The sequence below is a fragment of the Bombina bombina genome, chromosome 3, assembly GCF_027579735.1.
Source record: "Bombina bombina isolate aBomBom1 chromosome 3, aBomBom1.pri, whole genome shotgun sequence".
NCBI lineage: Eukaryota > Metazoa > Chordata > Amphibia > Anura > Bombinatoridae > Bombina > Bombina bombina.
In genome coordinates this window covers 489,086,059-489,105,826 of record NC_069501.1, presented here as the reverse complement: position 1 = coordinate 489,105,826, position 19,768 = coordinate 489,086,059, and the positions used below count along the sequence as shown (strand labels likewise).

General features: G+C 41.6%; 1 protein-coding gene across 5 annotated transcripts in view; it reads right to left on the bottom strand.

The window, feature by feature from the left end:
• DCAF6 (DDB1 and CUL4 associated factor 6) overlaps positions 1–19,768 on the bottom strand; it is an 863,174-nt gene that overhangs the window by 679,852 nt on the left and 163,554 nt on the right. For all 5 annotated transcript variants that reach the window (XM_053706826.1, XM_053706828.1, XM_053706829.1 and 2 more), the window contains exon 5: positions 8,676–8,789. In XM_053706826.1, coding sequence (XP_053562801.1) covers positions 8,676–8,789 — 114 coding nt within the window. The remainder of the gene's footprint in view (positions 1–8,675; positions 8,790–19,768) is intronic.

Below are 19,768 nucleotides of genomic sequence, written 5' to 3'. Positions count from 1 at the left end.
TTAAAATTGACTTTGGTTCCACTACCGGTGTAGAGGCTGTGGCCCAATTTGATTTCTTCTTATTTTTATTTTTGTGTTTGTTTTTATTTTTGTTTTTACTGGACCTTGGAATTTCTCCTTCACCATCCGTATTAGTGCTAGAATCATAATCCCTCTGTTGAATTCCAGAGAATCTGCGGGTCCGTCTAGTAAATCTAGACCAGTCATACACATTATTTTTAAGATAATCATCTTGGTCTCTGTTGAATTTTCTGCCCTTAAGTGAGGCAAGCTCACTATCAGATTTTCTTATCTTTTTCTTCATTTTAGATTTTAAATCAGAGTACTCCTCCTCTTGTTTATGGTTCTTTAATTCCTGTTTAACATTATGGATCTGTCCCTTTAAGGAATCACGTTTGGAATTTTTGCTTCCTATCAGAATGTCCATAATAGTTAAAGAACAGGTTGTAAGAGCATCCTTCCACTCAGTTGTTAGAGCGTCATCATTAAGATCATATGAAGGGAACTTTTTAATTCTTAATCCTCGAGGGATTCTTTTAGATTGCACATAGTGTTCAAAAGCTACAACATCCCACATCAGGCGTAAGTCCATCATGAGCAATCTCTCCAACTGATTAAACAGACTCTTAATGTCTTTTTCAATAAATTCATTCTCTCCCACTGAGAACACTGATTGAAAATATGTTTTTCTGCCTTGTATATCAAAAATCGATTTATTGAGACTAATTGCCTCCCCCTCCATAGCTAAGTAAAGTGCAAAAAAATGTGCTAAATAATGGATTATAACACCAAAAGTGCGAATTTATTTATTTTTCTTCACAAGCAGGCATGCAAATTGGAAAAAGTAAAAGGTTTTAATCCTCTGTGAGTCATAGATGTTAAACTTTGAAGCATGTAGAGAATATCAGAAAGTCACCAAACATAGACAAATGAAATTATGCTCCAAATTGCTTTTAAAGTATCTGCTGTTTGTCTATAGCTGCTTTTAAATTGTTTGAATGAATCGTCACAGCATCAGTATGAACAGCCTCGGTTAAGCTTAAGAAAAGCTAATAAAGATTGTACAGAAGTGAGCAACGATATATCCAAAATTACTATTTAAGTGTCAGCCTTTGTTTCTTTGCTGAATTTAAATAAAATTCAATACCCAAGAGTCAATTTCTTAGATTGCGTCGAAACTCCAACTCAGATAGATTGTTTAATGTCCAAGCCATCAAACTGATGGATAGGCTATGTGCCAGAGGTTATGATGGGAATGTATTACAGCAGTCCTTAGATGAGGTGAGAAGTACCTATAATCCTACAGAAGGAAAGAGGAATAATAAGGCCAAAAAAGCAATGTGTGATAAGGATATAGTAGTGTTCTCGACAGAATTTTCCTCACAATTTAATGATCTGTGCAAAATTATCAAAGGAAACTTATCTATACTTAAAGGTGATGATATTCTAGCAAATATTGTAGACAAGGTTAAATTTGTGCCTAAAAAGGCACCTACACTTGCTAAAAAACTTTCCCCCAGTATGGTGAATAGCCAAGTTGGTCCAAGGGGGAGTCAGTGGCTTAATAAGAAGGGCACTTTTAGGTGTCTATCTAGAAATTGTCTCACTTGTTTACAGATATCTATGGAGGCTGAATTCACCAGTCATGTAACCAAACAGAATTTCAAGATTAATCATTATGCTAATTGTAGTACAACATTTGTTGTCTATCTTATTGATTGCACCCTTTGTTCTGAACAGTATGTTGGTCAGACCTTCCGTGCCCTTAGATCAAGAATAGGAGAGCACAGAAGGGACATTAAAAATTATAACAAGGATTCGAGTGTAGCAAGACACTTCAATTGTCTACATTTTACTGATCAGCCTAAATTCACTGTTAAAGTAATAGACATAGCCAAAAAGCCCATTCGGGGAGGAAACATTTATAATATATTGTCCAAGAAAGAACTTTTTTGGATTTGGAAACTTAGTACGAGGGCACCGCTTGGTCTAAATAAGGAATGGGACATCAGTTACTTTGTGGAGTAACTTTCGCTATCTTAAGCAGTTCCATCAATGTAGACGCTTATAGTTATATTAAGAATATTCCTTTTTTCTCACTCCAAAGATATCTAGTTTTACATCTTCATACTTTCATATATTCACATATTGATATATACAATTATACATATATGTATATGTTTTCACATTAACTTTTTTTGTTTTTGTATTTATCTATTATTGTGAGAGATTATGAATGACTATTTACGGCTAACCATGGGAGTTGACAACAATTTGAGCTGAACTACATTCTTAATGATTTCCTGTGTTCATTAACATTATTATAGTATAGGGATATTAGATTCTGGAATTCTGAATTCTGAACATATAAGTTATGTCCGGAGTTTTCAATCCCACTGTCAATATAGCAATATGAATACAATATGTGCACTACATTAAAGAATCAATACCATTTTTGTTAAATTTTCACCAAAAGGTGTTGTGTATTCTATTTGACATATGTTCTATTGTTTTTTGTTTTTTTGTTTTTTCTTTTTTCCTGCCTTGTGTATATAGATATATATTTTTCTTCACTGCAATTTCATTTTCTTAAATTTATAATCAAATTTATAATTAATTTTCTTTTGAGACTAATCCGGATTTTGTGTAACATGATCTATTGATGTGTTTATTTTTATTTTTATATAGAGAAACAAATTTTTCTAAACTTTTCATTATTATTATTAACTTTTTTGTATTGTTTGTATTTGTATTTTTATTTATTTCTCTATATGCATTCTTGTTTTCTTATTGTACTTTTTATATAATGAGTACCTTTTTTTGTATTGCCATGTTACACCATTTCTTCTCACACCTTTGCGGTATACCTTTAAGACAATCCATTTCAGGTATACTATGGCTTTGAATCTGTGATTGGCCATTGTTCCTTTAAAGGTGTGCTGCACAGGTGGTAAGCTATCCTATGATTAAGTGCTGCATAGCACGAAACATGTAAGGATTTGCTCCCCCTCCACTTGTGTAGCTTGTACTTGTACTGTGCTGTGCTTGTCTACTTGTTTTAAACGATTTGTAATAAACCTTTGGATTTTATGGACAATGGAGTAAGAGTGCTGCTTCCTTCTACTTTCTACTATTGGATTTGGCTTGATTCTCATTTTAGCTGGCACCACGCCAACAGTGCTTTTCTTTGTGCCGATATTCTGGGGCTGTAATTGGATAACAGCGCACACACCCTCTTCAGGCTGTAGCGACGTCACTCTCCTACTCACTGTCTAAGCATAATTTAAGTTTTCCATCTAAAGGGGAGGAAAGTCCACTGCTTCATTCATCACTTGTGGGAACAAATACCCAAGCTCTAGAGGACACTGAATGAAGAAAATGGGAGGGTAAAGGAGGTGGACCCTATACTGAGGGCACCACAGCCTGCAGAACCTTTCTCCCAAAAGCTGCTTCCGCCGAAGCAAAGATGTAAAATTTTGTAAACGTATGTAAGGAAGACCAGGTTGCCGCCTTACAAATCTGCTCCATAGAAGTCTCATTCTTAAAGGCCCAAGAAGAGGCCACAGCTCTAGTCGAGTGAGCAGTAATCCTCTGAGGAGGCTTGTGCCCCGCTGTCTCATATGCCAGACGGATCATACTCCTCAACCAAAAAAGATAAACAAGTGGCAGAGGCCCTCTGCCCCCTGCGCTTTCCTGATACACAACAAATAAAGACGAAGTCTGTCTGAACTCCTTCGTGGCCTGAAGATAAAACTTCAAAGCCCGAACCATGTCCAGATTATGAAGTAACCTCTCCTTCGAAGAAGAAGGGTTAGGACAAAATGAAGGAACAACTATTTCCTGTTTGATGTTACGACTCGACACCACCTTGGGAAGGAATCCCAATACAGTGCGAAGAACAGCCTTATCAGCATAAAAAACTAAGTAGAGAGGCTCACATTGCAAGGCCGCCAACTCAGAGACTCTAGGTGCCGATGCAATAGCCAGTAATAATAGGACTTTCCATGAAAGAACCTTAATGTCAAGGGCATGCATAGGCTCAAATGGACCCCTCTGCAAAACCTTAAGAAACAAGTTTAAGCTCCAAGGAGGAGCCGGACTCCTGAAGATGTGTCTGATCCTAACCAGAGCCTGAACAATGGACTGAATGTCAGGAAACTCCACAAGCTTCTTATGCAACAGTACAGATAAAGCCGAAATCTGTCCCCTTAGGGAACTGGATGCAAGACCCTTATCCAGCTCGTCCTGGAGAAAGACCAAAATCCTGGATACCCTGACCTTATGCCAAGGATATCCTCGTTCCTCACACCAGGACAAGTAGGTGCTCCATCTAGTGACCAGCTTCCTGGCCTGGATGAGAGTGTCGATCACTCTCTCCGAAAAACCTCTTTTGGCTAAGACCAGGCGTTCAATCTCCACACTGTCAGCCTCAGAGAATCTAGATTTTTATGTAGAAAAGTATCTTGAACTAGCCGATCCTTGCGACAAGGTAACTTCCGCGGAGGATATCGCAACATCGCCACTAGATCCGCAAACCACATCCTTCGCAGCCACGACGGAGCAATCAGAACAGCCAAAGCTTGCTCCTGCTTAATGCGTGCCAATACTCAAGGTAGCAGAGGCAACGGTGGAAATATGTAGATTAGGTTGAAGTCCCAGGGTACCACCAAGGCATCTGTCAGCTCAGCCTGGGGATCCCTGGATCGCGACCTGTATCTGGGTAGCTTGTAATTGAGTCTGGACGCCATGAGATCTATTTCCAACGTCCCCCATCTGCTGCAGATCTCCGCAAACATCTCGGGGTGGAGAGACCATTCCCCTGGATGAAACGTCTGTCTGCTCAAAAATCCGCTTCCCAGTTGTCCACACCCGGAATGTGGATCGCTGAGAGCGAACAATTGTGAGTTTCTGCCTATTCTAGAATCCGAGATACTTCCCTCATTGCTAAGAAACTTCACGTCCCCCCCTGGTGGTTTATGTACGCTACCGAGGTGATGTTGTCCGATTGGAATCTGATGAATTGGGACGACCCTAGAGGGGGCCAAGCCTTTAGAGCGTTGAATATCGCTCAAAGTTCCAGAATATTTATAGGTAGACTCGATTACTCTCGAGTCCATCTGCCTTGTGCCTTTCGGGCACCCCAAACGGCTCCCCATCCTGATAGACTCGCATACGTGGTTACAATCTCCCAGGATGGTCTCAGAAAGGATGTCCCTTGAGACAGCTGCCCACCAAGATAGGAACTCCCTCACCTGCCTGTCCAAAAATATCTGTTGGGACAAATCTGAATGATCGCCGTTCCATTGTCTCAACATGCACAGCTGCGGAGGTCTGAGATGGAACCTGGCGAATGGAATGGCATCTATGCTGGATACCATAAGCCCGATTACCTCCATACACCTGGCCACAGATGTCCTGGAGGATGTCTGCAGGGCTAGAGAGTTGGACGCCAACTTGCAACATTTCTGGTCTGTCAGAAATATCTTCATCGCAGAAGAATCTAGTATCGTACCCAGGAACTCCACCCTGTTGCTGGGGACCAATGAACTCTTTGCTTCGTTTATCTTCCACCCGTGGGATCGAAGTAGGAGGAGGGAGCTCTCAAATGATCCTCCGCCAGACTGTAGGATGGAGCCTGGACCAGGATATCGTCCAGATACGGAGCCACTGCAATCCTTCTGGCTCTCGCTACTGCGAGAAGAGCTCCTAGAACCAATGTAATGACTCTTGGGGCCATCGCCAGACCAAATGGAAGGGCCACAAACTGGAAGTGCTGGTCCAGGAAGGCAAACCTTAGAAATTTGACTTGTGAATTGGAAAATGAAGGTAAGCATCCTTTAGGTCTATAGTCGTCATGAATTGCCCCTCTTGAACCAGAGGCAAAATTGACCTGATCTTCTCCATCTTGAACGATGGGACTGACAAAAACTTGTTTAGGGCCTTCAGGTCCAGAATTGGACAAAACGTGCCTTCCTTCTTTGGGACCACAAAAAGGTTTGAATAATACCCCAGACCTCTTTCTGCTGGAGGAACTGAGACGATTACTCCGAGAGATGAGAGATCCCTCACACACCCCAGGAAGGTGTCTCTCTTTTCTTGTCTTGAAGAGATGTTTGACAGGAGGAACCTGCCCCTGGGCAGATATACGATTTGAAACCTATCCTATACCCCTGGGCGACGACCTTGAGGACCCAAGGGTCTGTAACGTCTTCCCTCCAGGCCCCCAAAAAGAGAGATAGTCTGCCCCCTACCTGGTCCAAGGACAGGTCGGGGGCCGCCCCTTCATGCCGATTTTGACTCGGCGAGCTTCTTGTTTTGCTTCGACTTATTCTAAGAGTTTGGTGGCTTCCAAGATCCCTTGGATTGCTCAGATTTTGCGGAAGGCTGCTGGCGCTGAGACTTGTCTGTGTGAAGGGAAGAATCCTGAGGTAAGAAGGCACCCTTGCCGCCTGTGACTGTAGATATGATGGAATCTAGGCCCGGGCCAAACAAAACCTTCCCCTTGAATGGGAGGGAAAGCAAGCGAGACTTAGATGTCATGTCAGCAGACCACAATTTTAGCCACAGAGCCCTGCGAGCTAAAGCAGAAAACCCCGACGTCTTAGCATTCAGGCGAATAATCTGCATGTTGGCATCACAGATGAACGAATGCGCTACCCTTAAGGCTTTGATTTGATCCATAATCTCCTCGAGGGGGGTCTCCACCTCGACCATTGCTGATAGTGCGTCACATCAATAGGTAGCCGCACCAGCCACCGCAGCGCCGCCCGCCGCCGGTTGGAAAACGAACCCCGTCTGTTGGAACATCTTCCGCAACATGGACTCCATCTTTTTATCCATGGGTTCCTTAAAAGAGGAGCTATCCTCAAGCGGAATGGTCGTTCTCTTAGCGAGCATGGAGATAGCACCATCCACCTTAGGGACGGTCCCATTCAGTTCAAGCTGCACATACGGAACGGGGAAAAGCTTCTTAAAAGAAAACGAGGGAGAAAACGGCAAACCCAGTTTCTCCCATTCATTTTCAATAATGTTCGCCATTTTGAAAGGAACCGGGAAGGCCTGGGGCACTACCCTGTCCTTGTAAATGAGGGAAGTGGGGGTGGTATTTAAGCCTTTGGCTGGGGTGTCTTTGCCTCCTCCTGGTGGCCAGGTTTTTATTTCTCACAAGTGATGAATTAAGCAGTGGACTCTCCTCCCCTTTAGATGGAAATTGTATGATTCATCTAATTAACAAAAGAAAATGTGGGGGTTTCATGTCCCTTTAAAGGAATAGTAAAGTCATAATTAGGCATTCATGAATTAGACATTACATACTATTTTAAAAAACTTTCCAATTTACTTCTATTATTTAATTTGCTTCTTTTTCTTGTTATCCTTTGCTGAAAGGTTTATCTAGGTAAGTTCAGGAGCAGCAAAGAACCTAGGTTCTAGCTGCTGATTGGTAACTGCATATATATATTCTGATTGTCATTGGCTCACTCATGTGTTCAATTAGAAACCAGAAGTGTGTTGCTGCTTCTTTAACAAATGATACCAAGAGAATGAATCATATTTGATAATAGAAGTAAACTGGAAAGTTGTGTTAAATGGTATGTTCTACCTAAATCATGAAAGAAAAATTTTGGGTTTCATGTCCCTTTAAGAATGACTGGGATAAACACAAGGCTATCCTATGAAATAGATAAGTTTATACTTTTAGGAAATATCAGGCAGACTTAATGGGCCTATGGCTCTTATCTGCAGTAAAAATAATTTACTTATATTATCATTTTTACTTCAATCTCTTAGTATCCTTTATTAAAGGAGCTGCAATGCAATACTGGGATGTAGCTGAATACATTGTTAAGCCAATGACAAGAGCCACCAATCAGCAGCTAGCTCCCAGCTCTTGAACCTACCTAGGTATGCATTTCAGCAAAGGATACCACGAGAACCAAGCAAATTAGATAAAAGAAGTAAATTGGAAAGTTGTTTAAAATCACACACCCTATCTGATTAATTAAATAAAAATTGTAGGTTTCATGTCCCTTTAAAACTAATGTATGAGAAGATAGGGCATCAGGACATTGGTGGCCAAATGTAGCCACCAATCAGCAAGTGCTACCTAGTGTGAACCAAAAATGGGCCGGCTCATAAGCTTACATTCCTGCTTTTTCAAATAAAGATATCAAGAGAACAAAGATAAATTGATAAAAGGAGTAAATTAGAAAGATGCTTAAAATTGCATGCTCGAGCTGAATCATTAAAGAAAAAATGTGGGTTCAGTGTCCCTTTAAAAGCACTTGTAATAGAGCCCTTCATCAGCCAAAATGGACATGAAACCCAACTTTTTTCTTTCATGATTTAGAAAGAACATGCAGTTTTAAACATCTTTCTGATTTACTTCTATAATCTAATTTGCTTCATTCTCTTGATATCCTTTGCTGAAAAGCATATCTAGATAGGCTCAGTAGCTGCTGATTGGTGGCTGCACATAGTTGCTTCGTGTGATTGGCTCACCCATGTGCATTGCTATTTCTTCAACAAAGGATATCTAAATAATGAAGCAAATTAAATAATAGAAGTAAATTGTAATGGTGTTTAAAATTATATTCTTTATCTGAATCATGAAAGAAAAATTTGGGGTTTAATGTCCCTTTAAACTGTAAGAAACAACTTTAAAACAAGCATCTTACATCTTTACAGTCTTCTTTTGTACAGCTGGTTTTCATTCTCACATCAAACCATCGCACAGTGCCATCTTCGCCACAGGACAAAAAAGTGTACGGGTCATTAGGTACAGTCATGATCTGGAAATAAAACGATCATCAATTAGAAGTCATGAAAATATAGGTTTTACTAGATTACAAGACTTATATTTAAAAGAACAATAAAGCTTGAAATTCCATTTATTATGCACAGTGCAGACTAAATATAGACCAGAAAACTATTATTTTACATAATCTGTTCTTCCCTGGTTACAAATATTAAAATTTTAGGGTTGCTTTAAAGTACAGTAGTTAATGAATCAGAAGAAAAAAAACAATGAGAGCTTGACCAAAATGCAAGAAATTTCAAAGGATAAGTGTAACGCATAGGATGACGCACTAAACTTTAAAGGGACATAACTTCCACTCAGAAAGACAGAAACAAACAGAAGGCGCCTCCTAACAATACTGTAATATACAGCTCCAATGCACTGGGAGGCGCCGTCTGTTTCTTTCTGTCTTTCAGAGTGGAAGTTATGTCCCTTTAAAGAAGAGCGACATTAGTGGAACATATGAACTGTTCATAAGAATTATTTGGACATTAGTATCAAATTTGTGACTCTTACCTTTGTGAATTAGAATATTTATTCAGTGTGCCCCCTAACACCTGGGGTGTTTTTTTCTAACCTAAAAGGGACATATAACTGCATGGTCTGCCTGAATCATAACCATTTAATTGTATTTACTTCTATTATCAAATTACCTTCATTCTGTTGGTATCCTTTGTTGAAGAGGACACCATATAGGCTCAGGAGCAGCAGTGTTCTATTGGGAGCTCGGATGTGTTTAGCTAGGACCTAGTATTGCATGGTTGCTCTGGAGTTGACTTTAACTATGTGTTTAACCCAATTTGTGGTGGTAATCACAGTGTTATATGCAAGCAGTAGTGCAATAATAAAATGCTCAAACACATTATAGCATTTTACATTTAAAAGTAAAGGGAAAGTGGGGGCGGAGCCAGGCACCGTGGAAGATGGCAGCTTAAGTGAGGAGCTCTGTACAGAAATTCCAAAAATAGAGCTTAAAACATAACACCATGCAGTATGACTGTGCTCAAAGACTGAGAAATGAATATCTAAATTCGACAGCTATGTGAAGTAATCAAGCATATGTCTATTTTTACGACAGAGCCCAGTGATCTGCTTATTCTTTGTATGATCTGCACAGGCCTGAAAATTTCTGGTTGCGCCACGGCAACATATTCAATGACGGCCTAGCATGCATTGCAATCTTCACCACCCAAGAGAAGAAATTTCTAGGTGGATTTCACAATGTGTTTCATTAAGAGTGATAAGGGTATCCTGGTCTTGTGTATTAACGTTTACCCCACTGAAAATTGAGTGACGCTGACTCTGGAGATTTGGGAAATTATTGGGAAATCTTATTCTAATATGGAGTCTGCTGCCAAGGCCCTCATAAACCTGCTATCACTCAAGATGGATTGCTACTATACTTCTCTGGCTCAAGCCCTGAGAGCGGATCATAATGACGACCCGAAGGGGATAGATGTGCAAGAGCCAGCCTTGTTCTCAGGGTTTCAATCGGAACAACTAGGAGGAAGCCTTGTTACCGGAACAGAAGAGCCCACTGATCTGAATACATTAGCTTTATGTACATCTCCCGACCAATCTTTACCATCTGATGCTCTCTCAGTCCCCATTACGCCACCCGCTGTGGGACCCGAATTCAAAGATTTCAGACCTGGCGATCCCAAAGTACTAGAGGCTGACTGCCCAAGATCTGCAGGGCCTCAGACGCTACCCGCAGCAAGCCGGCAAAGCCAATATAGCTTGCGCGCAACAGCTCCCAGCGCTGTGGAACTCCCCTTTGTCCATTCTGGAATTCTTGAAATCCCCTCTTTGAACTCCGGATCTACTTCAGATAGAGGATTGTTGCTTAAGAGAGGAATGCTTTCCTACTTTTCTAGGAGCCCAGCACGATTGGGGTCTGCATTTAACCCATCTCCTGATATGGCATTTTATGACGGTGCCCAAATTCAGCAAGTAAGCTCTCAGCCTAATAAAGGCACCTACCTTCCTGTGTACCACAGAGACCCTGCGGTTCATCCTACAGCCAGCTCTGCTCAAAGAATTGGTATCGGCTGAATTGATATGATGCTGCCTGTCAGGGTTGGACTCTACCGCTTAGACACTGACTTTGGCGGTCGGCAGAGATAAGTTTACATAAAAGTTTGCATTAGGTTAATGATTTCCCAGAATTTAGGATTAGTGTCCTTATTCCCCTACCGGAACTTGAGAAAGATTTGGGCGAAGACTCATGATTCCTGATACACTATTGTTAAGCTCTCAAGAACATATCGAGCCTTCCTGTCTCTCCCATTTAATATGGACTCCCTATATAAGTGACTGTCCTGCTACCTCCCGTGTCTAGATTTTACATATTAGAGACTGGGCATATAGCTATTTTGTTTAGGCTCTTAGTCCTATCCAGTACTTGCATATCCTGTTTGTTACCCTGAATGTCAGTTTTGCAATATTTGTTACCTTAATCTGTTTATGTGCTAAATCTCTCTCTATTATATATTTTATATCCCAACATATACTCCCCGGAAACTCAGTACCACAACACTACTTATATAATTCCACACTAGTTGTATGGTCTAGCATCATATTCCCTTATCCCCCATCTACTTTAATAAGTTAAATTCCTGAGCATTTTGTACGTTTGTATGGACCTACCATGCTATAGTTTAATGCACTTATGTCTATGAGTATGGGCTTTCTTGTTGTATCTACATAGTCTTTAGTGACTGACTATATTATGTATCTTTATATGTTTTAGAGAAAGCAGCCTAAGTGATGATTATTATTTTATATGTGTATCTATATATATATATACACCTAGGCGCAAGTCCCTAAATGGGCGACACTCCATTCCTGTTGCATTCTAACGAAGTATGTATATCCCTAAAGATTACATTGTGGTAAATGTGGGCAGTGTATGCTACTGATCTTATCTTTTGCTGTCAGGTTTCACTACTTTTTACTTAGGCTGGAACTACCTCTAGCTAAATTTATATATGCCATGTTCTCTTAGTGTTTTATTGTCTCTAACCTGAAAGAAAGCAACACAGAATTAAGTTTTACATGTGCACATGTAATTATAATGACTCTGTTGTCTGACTCATATAGTACATATCTCCTCGCTTCCTCAGTGAGCCCCTCACATCTTTTTATTAGCCCCTAGATGTCTTGCAAAATAGCTTCTTCTGTTTAACGGGCTATTAATGCCTAACCTAGTATGCCAGCTAATTAACTAATACAGAAAATGTTTAATGATTTCCCTCTCTCAATATTTTTTCTTACTGCCTAGTACACTTGGTACATGTGTTGAAACTATTAACATACGGTCCAATTAGCCGGGACATCTTAAGGGGAGCTATTTCTACTGCCAGCAACATACTAGTCCATACATTATTAACAGCAACTGGGTAACAAGTTCAAAACCTGCTCTATATTGTGTTCAATAGTTATTGTGGTTTATATGTGTGTACGTGACTTTTCTTTTCCCTAAAAGTTATGTTATAACAGAATTTATGTTTACCTGATAAATTACTTTCTCCAACGGTGTGTCCGGTCCACGGCGTCATCCTTACTTGTGGGATATTCTCCTCCCCAACAGGAAATGGCAAAGAGCCCAGCAAAGCTGGTCACATGATCCCTCCTAGGCTCCGCCTACCCCAGTCATTCGACCGACGTAAAGGAGGAATATTTGCATAGGAGAAACCATATGTTACCGTGGTGACTGTAGTTAAAGAAAATAAATTATCAGACCTGATTAAAAAAACCAGGGCGGGCCGTGGACCGGACACACCTTTGGAGAAAGTAATTTATCAGGTAAACATAAATTCTGTTTTCTCCAACATAGGTGTGTCCGGTCCACGGCGTCATCCTTACTTGTGGGAACCAATACCAAAGCTTTAGGACACGGATGAAGGGAGGGAGCAAATCAGGTCACCTAAATGGAAGGCACCACGGCTTGCAAAACCTTTCTCCCAAAAATAGCCTCAGAAGAAGCAAAAGTATCAAATTTGTAAAATTTAGAAAAAGTGTGCAGTGAAGACCAAGTCGCTGCCTTACATATCTGATCAACAGAAGCCTCGATCTTGAAGGCCCATGTGGAAGCCACAGCCCTAGTGGAGTGAGCTGTGATTCTTTCAGGAGGCTGCCGTCCGGCAGTCTCATAAGCCAATCGGATAATGCTTTTAATCCAGAAGGAGAGAGAGGTAGAAGTTGCTTTTTGACCTCTCCGTTTACCAGAATAAACAACAAACAAAGCCAAAGTTTGTCTGAAAACCTTAGTAGCTGCTAAGTAAAATTTGAGAGCACGAACTACATCCAAGTTGTGCAACAAACGTTCCTTCTTTGAAACTGGATTAGGACACAAAGAAGGCACAACTATCTCCTGGTTAATGTCTTTGTTAGAAACAACTTTTGGAAGAAAACCAGGTTTAGTACGCAAAACCACCTTATCTGCATGGAACACCAGATAAGGAGAAGAACACTGCAGAGCAGATAATTCTGAAACTCTTCTAGCAGAAGAAATTGCAACCAAAAACAAAACTTTCCAAGATAATAACTTAATATCAACGGAATGTAAGGGTTCAAACGGAACCCCCTGAAGAACTGAAAGAACTAGGTTGAGACTCCAAGGAGGAGTCAAAATTTTGTAAACAGGCTTGATTCTAACCAGAGCCTGAACAAAGGCTAGAACATCTGGCACAGCTGCCAGCTTTTTGTGAAGTAACACAGACAAGGCAGAAATCTGTCCTATCAAGGAACTTGCAGATAATCCTTTTTCCAATCCTTCTCGAAGGAAGGATAGACTCTTAGGAATCTTAACCTTGTCCCAAGGGAATCCTGCAGATTCACACCAACAGATATACCAAATTATGTGGTAACTTTCTGGTTACAGGCTTTCAGGCCTGAACAAGAGTATTAATGACAGAATCTGAGAACCCTCGCTTTGATAAGATCAAGCGTTCAATCTCCAAGCAGTCAGCTGGAGTGGGTCGAACGGACCTAGAACAAGAAGGTCTCGTCTCAAAGGTAGCTTCCATGGTGGAGCCGATGACATATTCACCAGATCTGTATACCAAGTCCTGCGTGGCCACGCAGGAGCTATCAAAATCACCGACGCCCTCTCCTGATTGATCCTGGCTACCAGCCTGGGGATGAGAGGAAACGGCGGGAACACATAAGCTAGTTTGAAGGTCCAAGGTGCTACTAGTGCATCCACTAGAGCCGCCTTGGGATCCCTGGATCTGGACCCGTAGTAAGGAACTCTGAAGTTCTGACGAGAGGCCATCAGATCCATGTCTGGAATGCCCCACGGTTGAGTGACTTGGGCAAAGATTTCCGGATGGAGTTCCCACTCCCCCGGATGCAATGTCTGACGACTCAGAAAATCCGCTTCCCAATTTTCCACTCCTGGGATGTGGATAGCAGACAGGTGGCAGGAGTGAGACTCCGCCCATAGAATGATTTTGGTCACTTCGTCCATCGCTAGGGAACTCCTTGTTCCCCCCTGATGGTTGATGTATGAACTTGGCCCTCGCTAGCTGAGGCCAAGCTTTGAGAGCATTGAATATCGCTCTCAGTTCCAGAATATTTATCGGTAGAAGAGATTCTACCCGAGACCAAAGACCCTGAGCTTTCAGGGATCCCCAGACCGCGCCCCAGCCCATCAGACTGGCGTCGGTCGTGACAATGACCCACTCTGGTCTGCGGAAGGTCATCCCTTGTGACAGGTTGTCCAGGGACAGCCACCAACGGAATGAGTCTCTGGTCCTCTGATTTACTTGTATCTTCGGAGATAAGTCTGAATAGTCCCCATTCCACTGACTGAGCAGGAACAGTTGTAATGGTCTTAGATGAATGCGCACAAAAGGAACTATGTCCATTGCCGCTACCATCAACCTATCACTTCCATGCACTGCGCTATGGAAGGAAGAGGAACGGAATGAAGTATCCGACAAGAGTCTAGAAGTTTTGTTTTTCTGGCTTCTGTCAGAAAAATCCTCATTTCTAAGGAGTCTATTATAGTTCCCAAGAAGGGAACCCTCGTTGACGGAGATAGAGAACTCTTTTCCACGTTCACTTTCCATCCGTGAGATCTGAGAAAGGCCAGGACAACGTCCGTGTGAGCCTTTACTTGAGGAAGGGACGACGCACGAATCAGAATGTCGTCCAAGTAAGGTACTACAGCAATGCCCCTTGGTCTTAGCACCGCCAGAAGGGACCCTAGTACCTATGAGAAAATCCTAGGAGCAGTGGCTAATCCGAAAGAAAACGCCACGAACTGGAAATGCTTGTCCAGGAATTCAAACCTTAGGAACCGATGATGTTCCTTGTGGATAGGAATATGTAGATACGCATCCTTGAAATCCACCTTGGTCATGAAATGACCTTCCTGGATGGAAGGAAGAAGTGTTCGAATGGTTTCCATCTTGAACGATGGAACCTTGAGAAACTTGTTCAAGATCTTGAGATCTAAGATTGGTCTGAACGTTCCCTCTATTTTTGGGAACTATGAACAGATTGGAGTAGAACCCCATCCCTTGTTCTCCTAATGGAACAGGATGAATCACTCCCATTTTTAGCAGGTCTTCTACCCAATGTAAGAATGCCTGTCTTCTTATGTGGTCTGAAGACAACTGAGACCTGTGGAACCTCCCCCTTGGAGGAAGCCCCTTGAACTCCAGAGAATAACCTTGGGAGACTATTTCTAGCGCCCAAGGGTCCAGAACCTCTCTTGCCCCAGCCTGAGCGAAGAGAGAGAGTCTGCCCCCCACCAGATCCGGTCCCGGATCGGGGGCCCGCATTTCATGCTGTCTTGGTAGCAGTGGCAGGTTTCCTGGCCTGCTTTCCTTTGTTCCAGCCTTGCATAGGTCTCCAGGCTGGATTGGCTTGAGAAGTATTACCTTCCTGCTTAGAGGACGTAGCCCTTGGGGCTGATCCGTTTCTGCGAAAGGGACGAAACTTAGGTTTATTTTTGGTCTTGAAAAGACCTATCCTGAGGAAGGGCGTGGCCCTTGCCCCCAGTGATATCAAAGATAATCTCTTTCAAGTCAGGGCCAAAGAGTGTTTTCCCCTTGAAAGGAATGTCAAGCAATTTGTTCTTGGAAGACGCATCCGCTGCCCAAGATTTTAACCAAAGCGCTCTGCGCCACAATAGCAAACCCAGAATTTTTTCGCCGCTAACCTAGCCAATTGCAAGGTGGCGTCTAGGGTGAAAGAATTAGCCAATTTAAGAGCACGAATTCTGTCCATAATCTCCTTATAAGAAGAAGAATTACTAATAATCGCCTTTCCTAGCTCAAACTAGAAACACGCGGCTGCAGTGACAGGGACAATGCATGCAATTGGTTGTAGAAGGGAACCTTGCTGAACAAACATCTTTAGCAGACCTTCTAATTTTTTATCCATAGGATCTTGGAAAGCACAACTATCTTCTATGGGTATAGTGGCGCGCTTGTGTAGAGTAGAAACCGCCCCCTCGACCTTGGGGACTGTCTGCCATCAGTCCTTTCTGGTGTCGACTATAGGAAAACAATTTTATAAATATGGGGGGAGGTACTAAAGGTATACCGGGCCTGTCCCATTCTGTACTAACAATGTACGCCACCCGCTTGGATATAGGAAAAGCTTCGGGGGGCCCCGGGGCCTCTAAGAACTTTTCCATTTTACATAGTGGTTCTGGAATGACCAGATAATCACAATCATCCAAATTGGATAACACCTCCTTAAGCAGAGCGCGGAGATGTTCCAACTTAAATTTAAAAGTAATCACATCAGGTTCAGCTTGTTGAGAAATGTTTCCTGAATCTGAAATTTCTCCCTCAGACAAAACCTCCCTGGCCCCCTCAGACTGGTGTAGGGGCCCTTCAGAAACCATATCATCAGCGCTCTCATGCTCTACAGAATTTTCTAAAACAGAGCAGTCGCGCTTTCACTGATAAGTGGGCATATTGGCTAAAATGTTTTTGATAGAATTATCCATTACAGCCGTTAAATGTTGCATAGTAAGGAGTATTGGCGCACTAGATGTACTAGGGGCCTCCTGTATGGGCAAGACTGGTGTAGACGAAGGAGGGGATGATGCAGTACCATGCTTACTCCCCTCACTTGAGGAATCATCTTGGGCATCATTTTTACTAAATTTTTTTTTTATGACATAAAATACATATAGTTAAATGAGAAGGAACCTTGGTTTCCCCACAGTCAGAACACAATCTATCTGGTAGTTCAGACATGATAAACAGGCATAAACTTGATAACAAAGCACAAAAAACGTTTTAAAATAAAACCGTTACTGTCACTTTAAATTTTAAACTAAACACACTTTATTACTGCAATTGCGAAAAAGTATGAAGGAATTGTTCAAAATTCACCAAAATTTCACCACAGAGTCTTAAAGCCTTAAAAGTATTGCACACCAAATTTGGAAGCTTTAACCCTTAAAATAACGGAACCGGAGCCGTTTTTATATTTAACCCCTTTACAGTCCCTGGAATCTGCTTTGCTGAGACCCAACCAAGCCCAAAGGGGAATACGATACCAAATGATGCCTTCAGAAAGACCTTTCTATGTATCAGAGCTCCACACACATGCAGCTGCATGCCATGCTGTCCTCAAAAACAAGTGCGCCATACCGGCGCGAAAATGAGACTCTGCCTATGCTTTGGGAAAGCCCCTAAAGAATAAGGTGTCTAAAACAGTGCCTGCCGATATTATTATATCAAAATACCCAGATAAAATGATTCCTCAAGGCTAAATATGTGTTAATAATCAATCGATTTAGCCCAGAAAAAGTCTACAGTTTAAATAAGCCCTTGTGAAGCCCTTATTTACAATCGTAATAAACATGGCTTACCGGATCCCATGGGGAAAATGACAGCTTCCAGCATTACATCGTCTTGTTAGAATGTGTCATACCTCAAGCAGCAAGGGACTGCAAACTGTTCCCCCAACTGAAGTTAATTGCTCTCAACAGTCCTGTGTGGAACAGCCATGGATTTTAGTTACGGTTGCTAAAATCATTTTCCTCATACAAACAGAATTCTTCATCTCTTTTCTGTTTCTGAGTAAATAGTACGTACCAGCACTATTTGAAAATAACAAACTCTTGATTGAATAATGAAAAACTACAGTTAAACACTAAAAAACTCTAAGCCATCTCCGTGGAGATGTTGCCTGTACAACGGCAAAGAGAATGACTGGGGTAGGCGGAGCCTAGGAGGGATCATGTGACCAGCTTTGCTGGGCTCTTTGCCATTTCCTGTTGGGGAGGAGAATATCCCACAAGTAAGGATGACGCCGTGGACCGGACACACCTATGTTGGAGAAATTTATATTATTTGTTACTGGCTATCATTCTCTATGACTGTACGATTGTCATCCGAAATTTATCTATGCTCTTGTTCATATTACTAGTACATAATAGTTCTCTTGATTGAGCCTCTCTCCTCCCTTTCCCGCTGGTACTTATGCCTGCGGGTCATATCCCTTCTCCTTTCTCCCACATCGCCTATAGGTGGCACTCCCCTAGGAGAGGGGCTCACCCAGAGGTTCACCCAGAGGTTCCCCAGGCCCCCCAGACTCCAACTATTATGACGTCCTCCCTCCACTTGATAATATATTATATGTTTCCAGGCCCCCTCTATAGGAATACAAGGGTTTAGCTGAGTGGGATTTTGTTTATATTAAGTAATAATACTCTAGTCCCACCTAAATTTGTCCATGGTGAAGACGTACTTACTGGCTCCGCCCCCCCGCCTCCCCCCCACCCCCCCTTTATTATACTCTGAGCGGCTCTTGCCCGCTGCATCCCCCTTCCCCATATAACTATAGAGTTACCTCCTCCCTAGTCTTACCTTTATCTGGATGCCTACTTTACTTATCTTTATATATAGCTAGGAGAGGTCCATTTTTGCTTATATTACATTTGTTATACTCTAAAACAAAACTGAAGTCTCTTTATGTGATAGCCCACATTTTATGGAAATGTTTGAGATACTAGAATACATTGTCTCCTAATTATGCTCTGTACACAGGGTCTCGTGAATGTTTTGAGACATATCCTTTACTCTGTATTTGTTTTTTGACTTCAATAAAAAATAATTTAAAAAAAAAAAAAAAAAAAGTAAAGGGAAAGTAAACATTTAGATATTGTAATATAAAAAGCTTAATTATGTAAAGTGGGGAAAAAACAAAATCTATGCATACCTGATAAATTATTTTCTTTCGGAATGATGATTGTCCATAAGGCTCTATAACATGTGGGATATAATTCCCACCACTAGGAAGAGGCCAAGAACCCACACAAGAGCTTAAATTCCTTCACACCTCTTATCTTTCCTCAGCTCAATGCATAGCTGAGCAGAGAATCGGAAACAGATAGGTAGGAAAGACAAAAGAGCCTTGACAGAAGTCTGATCAGGAAGCTTAGAAAACATTCTATGAAAGAGAACAGAAAAATCAAACATTTGACCTTTTAGGGAGCTAGTGGGTAAACCCTGGTCAACACCATCTTGTAAAAACTGAAGAATTCTAGGAATCCTAAAGGAATAACCTCTAGAAGAGCACCATTCAAAGCATGCCCTTTCAAATTTGGTGATACATTTTTTTGGGCAACAGGTTTTCTGGCTTCAATTAGTGTCAATAACTGAATCTGAGAAGCCTCTATGTTGGAGGAATGGAGGAATCAAGATTAACTAAGCTGACTCTTGTTTGATTCGAGCAGTTACTCTTGGAAGAACAAACAGAGAAAACAGGTATGCTAGATGAAAACTCCATGGACACATCAAGGCATCTATAATTTGAGCCTTTGGCTCTCTTGATCTTGTACAATACATTGGAAGTTTGTGATTTAAATGAGAGGCCATCAGATCTATGTCCAGTAGACTCATTCGATCACTAATTGATCAAAGATACCATAAAGGCGAGATTACTCTCCTGGATGGACCGATTTACGGGCGAGATAATCCGCTTCCCAATTGT